Here is a 19,891-nt window from a genome sequence, read left to right on the forward strand (position 1 = left end):
TGGAAACTTGTTAGTAAATGAGCTCAATGCAATTATGATAGACGGGTGAACATTTTTAGTGTTCAGTTGGACAAAAAGTTGCATGAGTAATACCCATGGGAGGTAAATTGGGCTATATTTACTGTATAAATGCTCTAAACAAACTCCATTCACTAACCACTTTGACCAAATTTTTTAAAATAGAATGCAAACTGCATCTCATGTTATGGACTTCCTGTCTAAGGTAGTTCCTTCTGCTGGCTTAACCAATCTTTTTTACACAACATAGCAGAGCTTTGCAAGATTTCCGGGAACTGCTGTGACTCTCCTGCAGACTCAGTCATCAGATCATTAATTTCCTGTGCTTACTACTACTTGTTCTTCTTAGCCTGAAAGTGCAAAACCAAATGACGGAATATACCTGCTGAAGTGAAACTGTCAGCTTTTTTACTTCTCCACACATCATGAACATATAGGCTGGGAGAGAGTAATGCTACACACAATTAACTCTTATATTCTGCAAGTGCAAACAATAGAGGGCTTTGCCTCGTTTGAATTGGTGACATCCACACATCTTTTATCATAATACGTGAGACATAAAGGTAAAATATGAAGTAACATGAAGACTGAATTGAAGCAATGGACCTTTGGTTCTTCCCCGGAACAGTAAGATTTTTCACACAAGCACCTACAAGTCAAAATAGGGACTGAAGGATCCCCAGAGAAAATGACAGGGCTGGAGTTTAAGGATGCTTTCTGGGTAAGTCTCTTTTACTTCTGGAATGTATTTGTATTCAGTAGTAAAATGATAGAAGTTGTGGAATGCCCTGCTGGGTGATGTGATGGCAGATTCTATAAATGCCTTTAAAAGTGGCTTGGATGATTTCTTAGACAAGAATAATATCCAAAGCTATAGTGATCTCAACATCTACAGTAAGTTTAGTAAAGGTACCCGTATACAGTGAATATATGTGTGTAAATATAAGACTGTATAGATATATGTGCACTGGAGAGATTGAAAATTGATATACTGGACTTTGTACAACTGAAATTAACTATGCAGCTATATAATATATTGGTATTTTTGCATGTAAAGTAAGTATATTCAACCTTGGAATCACTGCAACACAGAGTATAGAGAGAGATGTAGCCAGCCAACTGTGTGGACATCATGAATTTAATTAATATTACATCCATAACATCTTAAATAACATTCTTGGAGCTCCAAAACTGACAGGGCCATGAACAGTACAACTGTAATTCTGCATTGCTAGCACTCTTAAAGGCCATGACTGAAGTCAGTAAAGTGAATTCCATTGCTCTATAATGGCCTTGCACACTAAAAGCAGTTGAGTATTTGGCTTCTGCACATCAAGTTATTATATTGTAACAAATGGCATGTCATGTTTTGCAACCCTTGTAATAATAGTGTACTTGCTCACCATCACTGCAATATACTCAACACTGTACATTATGCTTGTGCAATACAAGCCACTCATAACTACATCTTTCAGATGCAAACTCATAATCTTATACCCTTTCACACCCAAGGCTATTTCCTTTTCCTGTGTACTCGGCCCCAATATACTAAAGCAGTTCTGAGCTGTGACGACTGTAAGTCAATATGTTTAAACATTGCAAATATAATACACGGATGATGGATAAATGTGGATAACATCCACATCCTTAAAATACTTGTGGTATTACTGTGTACTAACCATTAAACCCACTTTCACTTCCCAAATGTTGCTACTAGGAGATTCATGTGCTCTGCTGAAAAGCAATGAGATCAATTTGCCTTGAGAAAGTTTCCCTTTCAGTAATGTGTTCAGTCTAGCAGTTCTAACCTGGTTTTTAGGTCAATTATCATTTTGCCACAGGGCAGGACTAAAAGGTAAAAATGCAGTAAAATGAAGGCTGAAATGAAGCAGTTCAGATTTGATTCTGCCCTGGAACATTTGTCTATTATGATAGAGTGATATCCCTGCCGTTAGAAATCGATAAAAATATTATGTTTAACCCTAATATGAATGAAAATATAATATAATACAATGTATATATTCACATGTCCCAATTCTTAATACTTGCATACACAAACAGGAAGTGGATGTTTCCATTGTGAGCCCTAAAGAAAGCCCCACCAGCCCCACCTCAATTCTTTGGGTCTTGTGAGTATTGTGGTTTAAGGGAACTGGAGCTGTAAGCTGCATACTATTTGTTGGTTGCTATTGGCAGCTGAACATGTGCAATTTAGTGCCTATATTTATAGATCGGCCCCTGTGTGTCATTCATTTAAACAAACATCATGCCTGAACCAAGGGAAATTAAGGCTGGTGACCGACAATAGTTATAATAAATGCAGTATGTACTATCCAAACTTTAGATCAATGCCTTTTATAGCAGTTTTTAGCTGCTTTTGAAGGTGGTGGCTTACCTGGTACCAGATTGCATCTGCCTTAAAAAGTGCAATACTCAATGGCATCCCCTAACACTCCTTCCTAATGCCTTCTGAATGAAGCACAAAAGTGCCCATAGCAGTTACAAGTAGCTCTTGTTGTATCCACCTCCAGTGGATAAATATATGCAAAATACAGTATTTTAAAAATTATAAGTGGAACACATATTTCATAAAATTGTCATAAGTCACAGAAGGTACCTTCCCTAATAAGGCATGATGGAAGCTGCCTGTACTGCACTAGCAGGAAGTGGCAATGTATCATCATTATTCCAGTATGAGCTCACATCCCCAAATACAGTGTAAATGTTCTATTCTTGTAATACACATAATCAGTTTTAAGGGTGGCCCCTTTTTTATGCCTTGCAGTGTTTAGCTTTATATCTATTAATAAGTCAAGCATCCATTCCTGGTGTCCATGGCACCATGTACAGCAAGTAAAGACTTCCTCCATATTTTAAGATAACATTTAGCAAATCAACAGTGAATCAGCCCAAAAATATTTTAATTTCAAAAGTGGTGGTGATTTATTCCACATCTGTTCACATCCTCTACAACTATGCTCAATTTTTTTCCATTTCCCCACCCCTTGGCTCAACTGTGCTAGCGGAAATAATGGCTAAGAGGCTGAAGGTGTGTTTAAACTAAGAAGGGGGAGGGGATGAGTTAGAGAGTTATGGGAAAGCTAGTGTAGATATGGCTGTTGGATTAGAATGGGGTCATGTGGAAGCAGCGAAAAGGGCACATAATATACTTGTTCAGGAGATCCCATTATTAAGCTAGCCCTAAGCAAGCAGGTTTAAGATGCTATTTTGGTTTCTTCAGACCAAGATCATCTTATCTGCCCATGCATGGGGCACTCATACAACCTCCCAGACAGAAATCTGGCAGAAAATCAGACTGGTATCTATTTTATAGAGTTGAAGAGTTCATGAGGACCACATCAGCAAGTCCTTACCTGACAGGCCTGCATAAATGCCTATGCCTTGGCCTGGGGTCCAAACAATTGAATCAGCCAGATTTAGATGAGCATGCAGATGGCCAAATCAGCCAAAGATCCACTCATTTAGAAACCTCGCTAATGATACTAAATTGTGCAAAACTAGTTCTATGCAGGATGTTTCCCACTTTGCAGAGAGATTTAAATACACTGGATAACTGGGCAGCGCTATTGTACAAATAACACAAACGCTAGTTATATACTGTTGGCAGTGTGTTTGAGGCATCCTTATTGAGAATGATTTGAGGATTTTAGTGGACAATGAACTGCGTAACTCTAAGTAGAGTCATTCAGTAGCTACCAAAGCAAATAAAGTGCTGTCTTGTTTAAAAAAATCAGTTGAGATGATAGCATAATTTTCTCCTTTTTATACATCCCCGATAAGGCCTCATCTTGACTATGCAGTGCTGTTTTGGGCCCCATTCTTAAGTAGGATATAAATAAGCTAGATAGTGTTAATTGACATGCTACTACACTGGTTAAAGGTTTGGAAAAATTCAAAAATAAGATAATTTATCAAGGTTGGGGTTGTTTTCAAGATGTTTGGGGGCAAGATTACTTTTTACAAGTACATTAAATGACAGTGTAGACAGATAGTGACCAAAACGCCACCCCTTAAGACTTTAGGAACTGAACTTTCATTTGGATCAACAAAAATAATTCTTCACTGTGAAGGTAGTGAGTGTGAGAATACCTGTGAGGCGGAGGGGATGCCCGCAGCCTCTTTCTTAGTTGGCTCACACAGTCTTCTTCCTGTCCATTTTGAGTTTGAGATGCGTATCCATAATCGCAGGTTTTTTCTTTCCGCGTGTCATTGTGCTTGGCGTGAAATCTCATAATTTCCATGGGTAGTCACTTTGAACAAATCTTCTACAATCTACATCATTAATTTGTCCCCATACTCCTGTGATCCTATGCCTCCCCTGATTACAAAAACACAGCCTTCATGTGGATTTAGTTACTAAAATTTTGGACAAAAAAGTTGTAAAGACAAAACAGTCGCTGAGACAAAAAGTCGCCATAAGAAACAACTCCCATTTACTTTAGTGCATTTGGAGTGAGAAAAAATCGTTTGGGATTTTTACAAAGTTTTTGGAAATTTTCAGTAAAATTCATCCCTGTGCTTTCTTTTCAAAGAAGTTTTCTCCTGCAGAGGCAATCATTATATTGGTAACAGGGAATTGCTAGCCATTAAGTGGGCATTTAAAGAGAGACATATTTTGGAGGGCGCTACGGTTAAAATGTTTACCAACCATAAAAATCTGTTGTACATTGAGTCTGCTCAATGCTTGAAATCCAGGCAGGCCAGATGGGTATTTTTTTTTTGCTTTAGCATCACCAACCAGGCCCAAGGAATAAATTCTAAGGCAGATGTCCTTTCCAAAAGTTTTTTCTCTAATCCGAGAGAGAGGTGTGAACCTGATCCTATTGTCTCTAATGAAGTGATCGTAGCAGCACTGAGCCCAGATCTGTATTCCTCTTTGTCTGAAGCCCAGATTAATTTACCTCCTAATGTACCTTTGGGCAAACCCTTTGTTCTGGAAAACCTTCATGAGGCAGTTTTGGTTTCTAAGGTAGCCGGGCATCTGGTTCGCACTAAAACCTGTTCTCTTCTGTCCCGCACCCTCTGGTAGCCGACATTAAGACAGGATGTTGGTAATTATATTGATTCTTGTCTAGTTTGTCAAGGTTCATAACCTTCCAGGTCCTTACCTCAGGGGCTGCTACAGTCGCTTCATATTCGCAAAAGGCCATGTATTCATATTTCAATGGATTTCATTATGGAATTAGTCAAGTCAAGTGGATTTTATTGTCATTTCAGCCATATACAGTAAATAAAGTACATAGTTACATAATTACCTACCTCTAAAGGGAATACTGTAATTTGGGTGGTAGTGGACCAATATAGTAAAATTCCATCCTCTCCTCTGCTAAGTTTCTTGCTGAACTCTTCCTATACAATATATTAAAGTTTCATGGGGCTCCATTGAACATTGTTTCTGATAGGGGGGTTGAGTTAGTTTCAAGGTTCTGCCAGGCCTTTTGTTCAGTTATTGGCACTGATTTGTCTTTTTCCTCTGTGTATCACCCTCAAACTAACCACCATGCGGAAAGGACAAATCAATTATTGGAGCAATACCTCAGGTGTTACGTCTCTAGTAAGCAATCAAAATTGGCAGATATTCTTCTTTGGGCTCAATTTGAATTCAATAATGCTACTCATTTGTCCACTGAAGAGTCTCCATTCCTTACTATTTTTGGCTACCATCCTAGAGCCTTTTCATGTTCTGATCATTCCTCAGATGTTCAAGCTGAAAACTCTTTGATTGACCATTTTTCTAAAATTTGGCAAAAGGTTCAAAATTCATTATCCTGAGCAGTAGCTACCCAAAAGAGAGCCGCTAATAGGCATTGTAAAGTGTTGTTTATGATAGGGTCTGGTTATCTTCCAAAAATATTCCATTAAAAGTTTCTTCTGCCAAGCTAGGATCCAAATTCATTGGTACAGTATTCAGTATCCGAAGTTGTTAATCACAGCACTGTTAAAGCCTGCCAGAGCTGCTCGACAGAATTCTCCTCCTCCAATTTCTGTTGAAGGTCAGCCTGAATATTTGGTGCAGAGGTTAGTGGATTTTCGCCTTTCCAAAGGTAAACTAAATATCTGAAACACTGGAAATGTTATGGTCCTAAGGAGATACTTTGGGTCCCTGCCTCAGATGTTCAGTCTGATCATCTCATACAACATGCAAAATATTCAGATAAGCCTAGGGGTCTGTCCAATGTGGGTAATGTGAAAATACCTGGGAGGCAGCGGGACATACGCAGCCTCCTTCCTAGTTGGCGCACACAGTCGTCTTCCTGGTGCGTGTCCATTTCAGGTTTGATGCACACGTGACATCATTGCGCTTGGCTCGAAATTCAAATATTTAAAGGTGCCACTTCCTACTTTCCATCACCCAACGTAGATAGTTGTATTGTATTGTACATAGTTCCTGGGTGATCTTTTAATCTGTTTTCTCTGTTCCTTTGACCTTTGCTGTCCTTGACCACCGCTGTATCGCTGCCATGAACCGACCTTTACCTGTTACTAACTATTCTTCCGGATCCTGATTTTGGGACTCTTGGGAGGAGCCCAAATCGAAAGTCATCTGTTATAGGCAGAAGCATGAGCCGTGACCGGAACTTTGACATCTGTTCTGAGTTTTGGGATGCCAAATGTGACAGTGTGGTTGTGAAATACTCTGCAACATGATGTTATAATGGCAGATGGCTAATCTTTGAGTAGCTTGGATGAGTCTTTGTATGTATAATATCCAAGGCAATAGTGATATTAAGCTCTTCAGTTAGTTTAGTATAGGTATCAGCGTATATATATTTTATACAGGCCCGGATTCACTAACAGGGCCCCTAGGCCTGCTCCACTCGTGGGGGTGGGGCTAGTTAGGAGTGCTGCTGCAGACCACTTCTGCTCACGATTTACAGACCTTAGAGTAAGCCAGGGTGGATAGGAGTGGAAAAACTACAGTTATGTTATTTTCCTAATTGCATGCCCCCCCAGCAGTTGACTAACTCCTGCCCTGTGATAAAATATAACATAATAATATACTTAGAAGTATAAGAAGATAATTTCCTCTGCCCCCTGACCACAGACGGTATTTTCCATTTTAGCCCACTACCTTTCCTTTTACTAATAGTGTTTTGATAAAAAAAAATTCACACATTTTATTTTTATAAATATAGTTTCTGTTCTAAATCTTAGACATAATGGAAACTGTATGTGGTTTTGGATAAGTTGAACACAACAGGGTAACAGTTCGGTCAGCAGTTCCTGTGGCTGCCAGGGGCATTTAGAGGGTACTATGTTGGTAAATATTGGGGGTCCCTAAAAATTTTAAATAATCAAAATAATCCCTGATGCATGTACCAGTAATGTATACTTTTATGCATACCTTCAACAGTAACACTGCTTAACTGTGGGATTTTTGTGGTGATTTAATATCTTAAAGAATACAGAAATAATAAGAGAAGGAGTAAAAATAGGAACTAATTAATTTCTGAATCTGGCACACAAATAAATAATTTACCAATATATATTAAGTATTCAGGCTTGATTCAGTTGAAAACATATGGGGGCACATTTACCTAGGGTCGAATATCGAGGGTTAATTATCCCTCGATATTCGACCGTCGAAGTAAAATCCTTCGACTTCGAATATCGAAGGATTTACCAATATTCCTACGATCGAACGATCACAGGAATAATCTTTCGATCGAACGTTTAAATCCTTCGAATCGAACGATTCAAAGGATTCTAATCCATCGATCGAAGGATATTCCTTCGATCAGAAAATTGTTAGGACCTTCCCCATAGGCTAACATTGGCCTCGGTAGGTTTTAGGTGGCGAACTAAGGGGTCGAAGAATTTTTTAAAGAGACAGTACTTCGACTATCGAATAGTCGAACAATTTTTAGTTCGAATCGTTCGATTCGAAGGTCGTAGTCGAAGGTCGAAGTAGCCCATTCGATGGTCGAAGTAGCCAAAAAAATTATTCGAAATTCAAACAATTTTTCCTCTATTCCTTCACTCTAACTAAGTAAATGGGCCCCATGGTGTAAATTATATTTTAGAATATGACTGGAATTCAGCGAATATGTAATATACGTAATATATATCTGTAAATTATTTATTTATGCGCCAGATTCAGTACGATTATTTCGAGTCGTCGCCCAGAAAACCCTAACTTTTTTTGTATTATCCAGTTCAGATCATGATATCAAGAAACATCTTCAGGGACATCTGCTAACTTCTACATGACTTTCGGATTCTGATTTTTAGCAGCTTTGGGGTATAATAAATCTCAAAAAACGCAAGGTTTTCTTTTCCTCTAAAAATTCAAGTTTTCTCCTTTAAAAACTCGACCAGGAGAAAAATTGATAAACTTAAAAACTCAAATTAAAAAATTTTACATCTAAAAGCTGGCATCAGTTTCTGATTATATTATTGTATTCTGCACTGTTAGAACAGTCATTCCTATATACTGTGTGTGTGTGTGTGTATATATATATATATATAATTTTTTTTTTTTTAAACTGTTTATCCATGTGCATTTTAGGGAAGCTCTTCCATTTGTGGTTTATTTAGATGACAGGGAGGGTTAGAGAAGGAAGTTGGTGCAAGAACAGCGGCACACAATAAATGTAGGAAATATCTGATGAATTGGAAATCAAGATGGTAAAAATATATTAGGTGGTGTGAAATTTAGGACAGACACCACCATGGAATCACAGTAAAATACAGAACTGTCTCATTTTCCTTAAATAAGAGATCCATTGTTTAGCAAAGTACATATTTGCAATGGGAATAGTTTAACTTTTACAGGTACAACTATTTGCTTCTCTGGTAAGGTGGGCAAAATCTGGACTTACTTAAAGCTCACATCGCAACACTTCGCCAGGTGTAGATTCGCCAGGACAATGTTAATTCACTAGCAGGGGAATGTAATAAAAGTCGCAAAGAGCAAAACAATTCGCACCAATAAGACTAAAAAACCACATCTCGCAATGTAATATTGTTCCTTAAACTGTTATTGCATTGCGAATTTTAATTGCGCATTGCGAATTTTAATTGCGCACTCATAAGAAGTGTCGTAATCTTTTGGAGCAAACATAACGACTTTTTCAGTAAGAAGTTTTATTACATTGACTGCGCATTGGCGCAAACTATAAAATTCGCAAACGGTCTTTCACTGTCAGAAGTGGTCGCTAAACTGTTTCCGGGCTCGCAAAAGCTATATTAAATTCGCACAAAGCAAAATTTGTTCGCGCAAAGGCATAACTTTTCGAATTGCGAATAGTTTTTCCGTTAGCGATTTTTATTACATTCCCCCGTAGATCTGAAGTTGCACCCAGGGCACCGAACGCTGGTGAAGTAGCGCTAGCGTTACTGCGGCAAGCAAATCGAAGTTGCGCTACTGTTGCCTACGGCAGGAAGTTCAATGGATATATATGTTGCAGCCAATACATTACACTACACAAGCCCGGGGAAACCTTAATAAAATATAATAGAGTTATTATATTGCCTAACACATGAGCCCAGTGTATAGTTTATGTGCCATATGTTAGGAAATGTAGGGGGGAAGCCGGGTACCCCAGAAAAAATGTACGATCTTTTGCACCCTATCACCCTGAAAAATGAAAAGTAGAAAAATTTTCAACTATTTTTTGAGGAAGGCCTATCTACTCTATTGCACTTTGCCTGGTCTGAGGTGGCGAAGGCAAGTCTGGCGCAAGAGGTAACGTTCAGTAAAATCTGCATCTTAGTGAATTTGCGTAGTTACGTCCATTCGCCAGAGCGCAACTAAGCCAGGCGTAAGGGAGCGAATTACCGCTAGAGTCTATCTCCATCGCTATGCAAAGTTATGCCTGCACCTGTTAGTAAAACAGCGAAGTAAAGAAATGACGTCACGCTGGCAAATTTTCGTTAACGTTAGTCACTTCGCCCTCTAGTAAATCTGCCCCTTAGAATGAAGTACAGGTGAGGTTGTGCTATCTCTTCTTCATTCTTTAAAATTGTTATTGCTATTGTCCCTTTTTTAATACTATCTACCGTATGTAATTATGACATGTGCCAAAGGAAAGGGACACAGTGCATGTGAATGTTTGCATATATGGTTACATCTTATATTTGAGGCATTTATGCATCCAACATAGGTGATTTAAAGTTCTTGCAACATTACAGTTTAACTTTACTATTTTAGCAGTGACTGAAATTCTATACTGCAACATCTCTGTGGCTAAATTGACGTTGCCTCACTCGGCATGTCATACACTTTGCACAAAATACTTGCTTCAGCCATTTGTTACAGTATGTTGCGTGCTGATGATTGAAGTCACGAGGGATGTGGTATTGAGGCCAAGTGTTGTGATTCCTATTTATATGAATTGCAAACTCTCTATGATCCTTTCTTTTGGGGTTTGCGTCTTTCGGAGTCAATGCTATAATATTTTGTGTTTTGCAATCATGAAATGTTTTTTTTTAAAATTATGCAATTAGCAGCCAATCAGCAAGTACAATTTACTGATATGCTACTTAAAAACGACCAGTTCACAAGTTGCAATAATTGACGCAAACTTTATGCCTGTTATTACATTCATGGTGAATCTGAGTCATTAACAGTATGCATACAGTCACTGGAAAAGACACAAAATTTTCCAAACCCGCAAAAAAAGGACAGTGAATTTTATAGTGTGCACCAGTTTACAATGTACATAAATAATAGCGTTAGCCTATGATTAAGGGATCTAATCCCGAAACGTGTTGGGCGGTTTGCAGCAGTCACCAAAATAAATTTTGTCCAGAATTTTGTCCAGAAGTGCCGTCTGCCTGTGGAGTATTTTGATAAATAATAAAACCCTCACTATAAATGCAATATATATAAAAAATATAGAACTTTAAAGACGGTCTTACAAAATGTGCTATGGGCAAATACATTTTACAACCTTTCTAGTAAAGAATAGTTTATTACATTATTATGCCCCATAAGTCACATTCCGGTAGTGGAAATAAAACTTAAAATGTTGAAAAACTTTAAAAGCGACTTCATACCTTACTATTAATCTGCCACACTCTGTACCATCTCGATATTATTATATTTGCGGATATCTAATGGTGTTAGACCTGTAATCCAGAATGCTTGGGACCTGGAGTTTTCCCAGATAACAGATCTTTCTGTAATTTGGATCTTCGCACCTTAAGTCTACTAGAAAATCATATAAACATTAAATAAACCCAATAGGCTGCTTTTGCTTCCAATAAGGATTAATTATATCTTATTTGGGATATCTTTGGGATCAAGTACAAGCTACTGTTTTATTGTTACAGAGAAAAAGGAAACCATGGCAAAAAAATTGTAATATTTGATTATAATGGAGTCTACGGGAAATGGACTTTCCGTAATTCGGAACTTTCTGGATAGTGGTTTTCCGGATGACGGATCCCATACCTGTACTACCATATTACTTACAGCCTTCTAGTATATAGAAGCCAAGGGGGGTCATTTATAAACTTCGAGCAAGGCAGATTGGTTTGCAAAGTGAATATATTTGTTCTGCGCATGGTTATATTTATAAAGCTGAATAAGTATGGTGCAAACAGAATTGCAAATTTTTTTTTCACACTGCGAATGTCTAAAGAGCTTTTTAAATATGTCAAAAATCGCAAATTGCGAATATTTATGCGCACACTCTGCACAGCGGAGAAGTTACTGTCAATGCTATTTTCGCGCACAAGAACCTCGCACATTGACTGCACTCGGGCAAACTCCCGTCCCATTTGCGCCATTTGCGAAAATGTATTCACAAAAACGGAAAGACAGGCAGAGCAGTGCAATATATTACCGTTCAGGAAAAAACATGGGCAATACAACCATTTGTGAAAAAATATGCGCTGCGTGACTTTATAGATGGCCCCCAAGGAGTTTCAAATTCTTATTTCAAAGTACCAGCTCACCTGCAAGCAAAAGGGATGTTGTAAAAGGTGATGGAAATTCCCCATTTGACATTATCAGTTAAAGAAATAACCTATACAACATCACTTAGTTTTGATCCCACTACTCGTCAGGATGGCTTTTGCTTTGTTGCTGTGCCTACACGGATGATTCTTATAACATAGAGGCAGTTTGCAAACTTTAAAGAACAGTTCAGTGTAAAACTAAAAACTGGATAAATAGATAGGCTGTGCAAAGTAAAAAATGTTTCTAATATAGTTAGTTAGGCAAAAATGTATAAAGGCTGGAGTGACTGGATGTCTAATATAATAGCCAGAATCCAACTTCCTGCTTTTCAGCTCTCTAACTCTGAGTTAATCAGCGACTTGAAGGGGGAGCCACATGGGACATAACTGGTCGGTGAGTTTGTAGTTGTTCAAAAGCAACAGTTATGACCCATGTGCCCCCCCCCAAGTCAATGATTGGTTGGTCACCAGGGTAGCCAGTCAGTGGAAACCAAGAGAGCTGAAAAGCAGGAAGTAGTGTTCTGGCTATTATGTTACACATCCAGACACTCCAGCCTTTATACATTACATTTTTGGCTAACTAACTATATTAGAAACATTTTTAATTTGGACAGGCTATATTTTACACTAAATTGTTCCTTTAAGAGGAGAAAGGCCACCTCCTTACAAATCCTGCTGAAAAGTCAGTGTATTTATGATTTGATCCTACAACATGGTTGTATATATGCAATGCTGTATATGTTAAATGTGTTGTTGCTATTTGTCATGTTATTCTGTTGTGCATTTATTGTCTTCTAAATGGCATTGCTTACTTAATTAAATATACTGCATTGTTTCTGAAATAATCAAGTTTATATTCACTATTCCGCTCTCAACAGCTTTCTCTTCATTCTCTCTTCATGCAGGAGTTGGGTGTGATGAATGATCAAATATATCTTATAGGGGGCTTCCTTTCCAAGCAGGTGTATTAGCGCTCACTCAAATAACTAATTCCAGTACAAACAATCTATCTATCTAGCAAAATAACTGACTTTTGAACAAATCTTGCATGTAGAGAGAGATAATGGGGGTCATTTATCAACACTGGGCAAATTTGCCCATGGGCAGTAACCCATGCCAACCAATCAGATTGCTGCATTGATTGTTCTACTTGCAACTGGCTTTAAAAAGCTAATCACTGATTGGTTGCTATAGGTAACTGCCCATGGGCTAATTTGCCCAGTGTTGATAAATGAGTCCCAATGTCTGGTGATTTCAATAGAGGGAGCTCTAATACATCTTCTAGGCAAAAGAAGCCCCTCTATAATATATATTGGATCATTCATCTGACACCCAAATCTTGAATGAAGTCATGAGGAGAAACGGATGCTGAGAGAGGAATAGGTAAGATAAACTTGATTATTTCAGAAACAATGCAGAATATTTAATTGATTGTATTTAGAAAGTTTCTTATTTCAGTATGCTGAAGCGAATATTACATTTTCGCAATAGTTCCCCTTTAAGAAAATAGTTCTACCATATGTTTATGGTGGTGAGTAGAATGCATTTTATATGAAGGACCAGAGCAGCACACTTAAGCATGTGTTTAGTTTTGAAGGTAGTTATACAGAACAACGTAAAGTCCATACTAACACAAAGGTATTGGATTGGAGGAATTGGGTTGGTATAAATGTACAAAGTTCAGTGAATATAGCTTTTTTTCCCTTATGCCATTGCTTCTTTTAGCTAAAGCCGCAAAAACAGACATGAAAAATACTATTTAATGTTTGTTTTATAATTTAACATTTAAAACTATAATTTAAGACAGTATTTTTCCATCTCTACAGCCTTGTGTGGTTTCTTTTGTACAGCCCAGTCAAGCTCTGTCAGTTACACACATTCTAACCAGTTTACTAAGATGTAAAACCACAACTCGAAAAGTGGGATTAATGAACCACTCATAGTTCCAATTTTATGTGTAAAAGCAGAAACAAAAAAGTGAACGATGGTACAAGGACTCAGATTAAATTAAAACCAATGGCATTATAACTTGTACTTGTACACATACAGGATAAATATATATATTATCCAGAATGCTTGGGACCGGGGCTTTTCTTGATAAGGTTTTGATGTAGTACACATTTAAACCTTTAATAAACCCAATATGATTGTTATGCGCTAAATAATTACAGGATAATAACTTAGCAGATATCTTTCATTTTCATAAAAGTTTGTAACAACTCCAAGAATATTCCATTACTTCTCCAAGATACAGAATGTTAACATCTACTACAACCAAATATACAATAATAATGTACAAAAAACATTGCCATTCATTTCAACCAAATGTTATTTTATATATATTGTTTGACTTAAAAAATTTCAAGCTTTATAAAGAGGCAGTTCCAACATTGACAGAAGGGTGCAGAAGTAATAATTGTTATCACTTCAACACTTGCTTAGGTTGGGCTCACAATCTTATGTTCCCATCAGTGCTGATTTTTAAATTCCGCAATCTGTATGTTTCATGTTTTTCCTGTTGTTGCAGTGCCATTATGAGTCAGACCAACATAAGGATGTGTTTTTTTTTTTGTGTGTGGCAGCACAATCACAGATCTGTAGACTTTCTCTCTAGTATGACATATGGACAAATGAGCAAAATAGATTTATCAGAAGGTCTGTGGCATAACGCGGGGCCCATTTATGAAACCTTGAATTTATCTGGGTAAGTATTTAAAGGAGAACATTTTTAGAGGGAAAAAACTAGCATACTAGCATTTTTAGGATTTATTATACCTCAAAGCTGCTAAAAATAGGAATCCAAAAATACTCCATCTCAAACCTGTCAAGGTCATGTAGAAGTCAATGGCAGATGTCCCTGAAGATGTTTCTTGACATTGTGATCTGTGCTGGATAATCCAAAAAGTCAGGGTTTTTGTTTGATAATCTGATAAAGTCAAGTTTTGGCAGCGACAATTCGGTAAAGTCGAGTTTTCGGAGTCCCAATAGTACTATACAAATTGACACTCAATTTTGTTGCAATGTTTCTTCAACGCCAACTTTTTCGAGGAAAATTATTGATAAATGAGTTCAATTTGTGTAAGAGAGTTTGGTCAACTTTGTTCAATTTAAAAAAATCTGATTAATTTTAGTTTTAGTAAATAATCTCCTTGATGTTACTGGGTCCCACAGAGAATTAATTTTTATTTTTTCTAAACTACTACTTACCAGTCAGGGCCCTTCCATTCCTCCAGTTGCATAGTCTGTTTTCTCCTATTACATCCCTGAAAAGGATGGCAAAGATAGAGCTAGCAACTCCAGACACTGACCTCACTCATATTTCTTCAATTCCTAGGTCTCATTTCACCATATGTAATTATGGTAAGAGAATCAAAAAAGGAGGCATGGGGAGAATAAAAATAGTTAGTTAACTCCATCCATGGTACCCCAAATAGAAATCCAAAGGAACCTAATGGTAGGGGCACACTGGTCGATTTGGGGAGATTTAGTCGCCTGGCAACTAATCGCCTTGTCATTGCGGCGATCAATCTCCCCCAAACGCCTTCCCTCCCTCGCCCAGTGTGCCCCTACCCTAAAAAAATTACTAGACAGTATAATGCAAGATAAGCCTTACTGCACTTAATTAATGACAGGGAGTTTTTAATTTACCTATAAACACATCTTGAGCTAAGGAGGTCTTTATAACACTGTTGACACCAAAAAGGGACTCCAACTGAAAACTCTGGTTTATATACTTGCAGTACTCACAGCCGTTACCCTATTTGTTCCCTTTAACTTGTAATGGTGACTAAGTTCTTGCCCTGCACAGTGGAGCTTAGTGCTGCTTTGCTACGTAGCTCTAGTTGACTCACATGAATTGTAACCCTATCACCAGCTATTACTTGTTCACAATGATACCTTCTCTAAATTATTTGAACATGATCTGTAACATTAATATTTGGAAAAAGGTAGCTCATATTCTAGTACCAATGTTGCACAGTGAATGCAAGAAGCATTCAAGTCGCTGACTAAGTTAGAGAGCTGAAAAGCAGGAAGTTGTGTTCTATTCTGTTATGTTAGACATCCGATCACTCCAGCCTTTATAGATTACATTTTTGGCTAACTAACTACAATCTGTGAAGAAGCATGCACTCCAGGAGCCAGCCAATGTAGTTTTAAAAGCCTTTATTCCAAACAGCTAAAACAATATGCGTTTCGTATCCGAAGATACTTAAGGAACGCGTAAGGCACACTGCTTAAAAAAACTGCCCCAGGTGCACGGTATAACTGTATACATACTGTTAGGAACCAGCATGACCTGTTCATGCTTGAGACACGGTTTTTAATCACAATCCCGGTCGTGCTGGTTTTCCTAGCAATATTAATATATATATTAACCGTTAACAATCATGTTGTGATTACCAAGTTGTTTAAGTATGTTAATAGCATTATAATAGATTGGGAAAATGGTGAATTTGAAAGGAAGACCAGCTCACAGAAGTCTGTTAGCAAGAAGGTTAATAAATGTATGCACATGCCCAGTGTATGATATGATTTTAGCTGTTTCATGTTTCCATTAGTCAGTGCCAGTATTGGCATAACTACTAGGGAACAGTATAGAGAGATAATTGCTTATGGTGCCTGCATGATGAAGCAGGTGCAGTTCCTTTCTGACCTGATTAAGATTAAGCAGCCCTTTCTGCATTTAGTGCACAGACATCACACTGAATACGGGATATGAAATCATACTACAACGATTGCTTGATGGAAGGAAAATGTGCAAAGATGTGGAGGATCTTCTGAAGCTACGGTAAGAATAACATATTAAATTAGTACAAAAATAGTAAAAAAAAATGTGTATCTGTGTATCTATTTCTTGTCCTTGCTTTTTCTTCTTCTTAAACAGAGCACAAGCAGAAGAGAAGTATGGGAAGGAATTGGTTCAAATTGCAAAAAAAGCAGGCGGACAAACAGAGATCAAGTAAGAGCAATCTTAAAAATGTTTTTCTGTTTTCTCAAACTTGAACATTGTCATATATGTTAAACAGTAATTGTTGCCTAACAATTAACAGGCAGTTTAAATATTCATGGTAGTCTGACTCTTCTGAATGCTGTGGAATTGATGGATATTTAATTTTATCTCTGCATGCTAAGTGGGTACAACCCAAATGTATTACTTTACTGCTTAATAAATCTCTTTTTACAGCATAGAAGCTGTAGTAAGGTTTTAGGGAATATCACAGAAGGCAGCCTGTACACAAAAAAAACAGGAAACGTGCTCACTGGTATACAGATAAATGATCTTCTCTTTCAGTTTATATATATATATATATATAAATATCTGAATTTCCCCATTCCTGTTTTGAAAAGGCTATTTAAGACTGCAGATTAAATTTCCCTTTGCAAATATGTAAGGAAGGTTTTAAAATGCCTATACTCGGCCATGATGTTTTTGACACTGGGATAACTATAACACCCAGTGGCACAGCTTCAGATAAATAACTGTAGACTGAATTGAAGTGAAACGTGCACATGCAAATTTTGAATTTCACAGAAGTTATATTCTGTCTGATGCCTAGAGAGAGTTGTCCCTGGTACAGGAACCCACAGCAGTTTAGCAACGAGCTTCAATTAGAACAGGGATCCCCAACCTTTTGAACCCGTGAGCGACAATCAGAAGTAAGAGGAGTTGGGGAGCAACACTAGCATGAAAAATGTTCTTGAGGTGCCAAAGAAGAGCTGTGATTGGCCATTATGTGGATTGTCAACCTACATTGAGGTTCTGTTTGACAGTGCACCTGGTTTTATACAACCAACACTTGCCTCCAAGTCTGGAATTAAAAAATAAACACCTTTTGAGGCAACTGGGAGCAACATCCAAGGGATTGGAGAGCAACATGTTGCTCATGAGCTACTGGTTGGGGATCACTGAACTAGAATAATAAAAGCATATGTTTAATTGTTTGCTATGGACTAGGGGCAACTCATAGTAATGTTAGGGTATAAACCCCTATGCAACTGGAAAAAATGTTTTTGACTTAAGTACAGAGGTTTTCAAATTGTTTTGGTTTGAGGCCTCCCTCACTATCCAGTATTACCTCAGGCATCCCTTTAGCTCATAATAATGGTAGAAATATATTAAAAGGTTACATTTTTCAGTGCCCTCCATTCTGGCTGGGTCTGGTTATCCACTGCTTTGGGCCCCAATAGCCTAGGTCCACAATTTGGAAACCACAGGTCTGTTAAACAGCCTCAAATCTGCAAAGAGAAATATCTGCAAGCACCCGAAGACCTGTAGGATTACTTTTCTCTGCCCTCACTGAAACTGTTTTTTTCTTAGTGTCACAAGTTTGTATATGTACATCCCTTTTGTACACTCCTTAAGCACATTCTAGTTGAATATGGTATTTGCTTCATATAAAATAATATGTATAGAATGTAGATGTTTGGTAGCAGGGTTTGGGCTATTATTTGTTTAGTGGCTTGATTTGAAGCTGTTTCACTTGAGTACATATAGAGAGTTTCAACTTCTTTAGGAAAGGGAAATGAAGCACACCATTATTTTCGGCTCTTGCCTTTAAAAAATGTATTGCAGCAGAAAACTGCCACTTTTCTGCTGCAATAAATGCTTTAAAGGCAAGAGCGGAAAGTAATGGTGTGCTTCATTTCCCTTTCCTAAAGAAGTTGTTCCAGTTGGCTTGGAATCGGCCTGGGATTGGATACACCCTGCGAAAATTTATTGGTGTGCAAAGATCAAAGTAATTTGGACTACATGTAGAGGGTGCGTAATAATGAGTAAAGTTGAGAGCAGTTACAGGAAGTAGAGATCTTAACAACCCTGCAGCTGTACTAAAGACTACACTTCACGTTTTGTGGTTGACAGCTCAGAAGACCAGGCATACGCATAAATTATCAGAATTAACTGTGTGTTCAATACTCTGATGGCCTACACAGTCTTACATCAAGTTCATACATTACTCCAACAAAGATGATGTTTAGAGTCTGATGTATAGAGCCATTCTAGTCTTGTATATCTAAATCTATCTGTTTAATGGATTATCAACAGGAAGATACATGAGAAAAGAATGTACAGTATAGCTAATTATGACGATCCAGTAGTTCCAGTACGGCTCTAACACTCATTAAGAATCACTGATAAAGCAAGTGCAAGGCACAAATGCTGTTAAAATGCTGCATTATTTCCTAGTTATAGTATGATTGCAGGCTGCAACTTGCAAGTGATTTACCAATGTGAACCCTAAATTTGGTGCACTGCTCAAATACGAAGTAGTATGTATTGACATACTGTAAATAGCATTTAAATGGATGCAACGTTGTATTTTTGAACAGCATGTTATGTTCTTGAACCACTCCGTTTTTACCTGGGTGCTACAAATGCAAGTTCAAATTCTTATGAAAAAGCAGTATATATACACATAAAAATGTGTTCAGAATCTGTGGTTGTGGGTGGGTTATTCAGTACATGTAGGCCCCTGGAAGAGAATCTCTTGATTCGACAGAATAGCAAGAGTAAGTGCAGAAATCTTATGTTTGAGCTACACATGCATTCCTTTAACTGATTTCTTTTTGGTTTAAAATGAACAAGACAAATTACATTTCAGCATAGACCTGCCTTATTTTTACAGTAGGTGTAATAACCTCATGTCATGTGGGCATCGAGGGACAATGTAATTAAAGAATATATTTGTATCTTTATTCTAGCAAGTTACGGGAGTCTTTTGAAACACTGAAAACACGTGAGTACTAATCATGGCTCTTAAATTGTTTATATGTATTTCTACTTTTTCATTTGTATCTATAAAATAGTTTATTCCTTCACTAGATATTGAAAATATAGGTAATTCTCACATCCAGCTGGCATTGACACTCAGAGAAGAAATACGAAGTTTAGAGGAGTTCAGAGAACGACAGAAAGAAGTAAGAAAAAAGGTGAGAAATATTGTCC

At 37.6% G+C, this 19,891-nt stretch overlaps 1 protein-coding gene across 1 annotated transcript in view; it reads left to right on the forward strand.

The window, feature by feature from the left end:
* The first annotated feature begins 297 nt into the window (after positions 1-297).
* Positions 298-19,891, forward strand: part of pstpip1.L (proline-serine-threonine phosphatase interacting protein 1 L homeolog) — a 33,587-nt gene continuing 13,993 nt past the window's right edge. Inside the window, exons 1-5 of the mRNA XM_018252860.2 lie at positions 298-739; positions 16,635-16,735; positions 16,832-16,906; positions 19,648-19,682; positions 19,769-19,875. Of these exons, the coding sequence (XP_018108349.1) occupies positions 707-739; positions 16,635-16,735; positions 16,832-16,906; positions 19,648-19,682; positions 19,769-19,875 (351 nt within the window). The 5' untranslated portion in view covers positions 298-706. The remainder of the gene's footprint in view (positions 740-16,634; positions 16,736-16,831; positions 16,907-19,647; positions 19,683-19,768; positions 19,876-19,891) is intronic.

This window comes from Xenopus laevis, chromosome 3L (assembly GCF_017654675.1).
Source record: "Xenopus laevis strain J_2021 chromosome 3L, Xenopus_laevis_v10.1, whole genome shotgun sequence".
In the NCBI taxonomy this organism is placed as follows: domain Eukaryota; kingdom Metazoa; phylum Chordata; class Amphibia; order Anura; family Pipidae; genus Xenopus; species Xenopus laevis.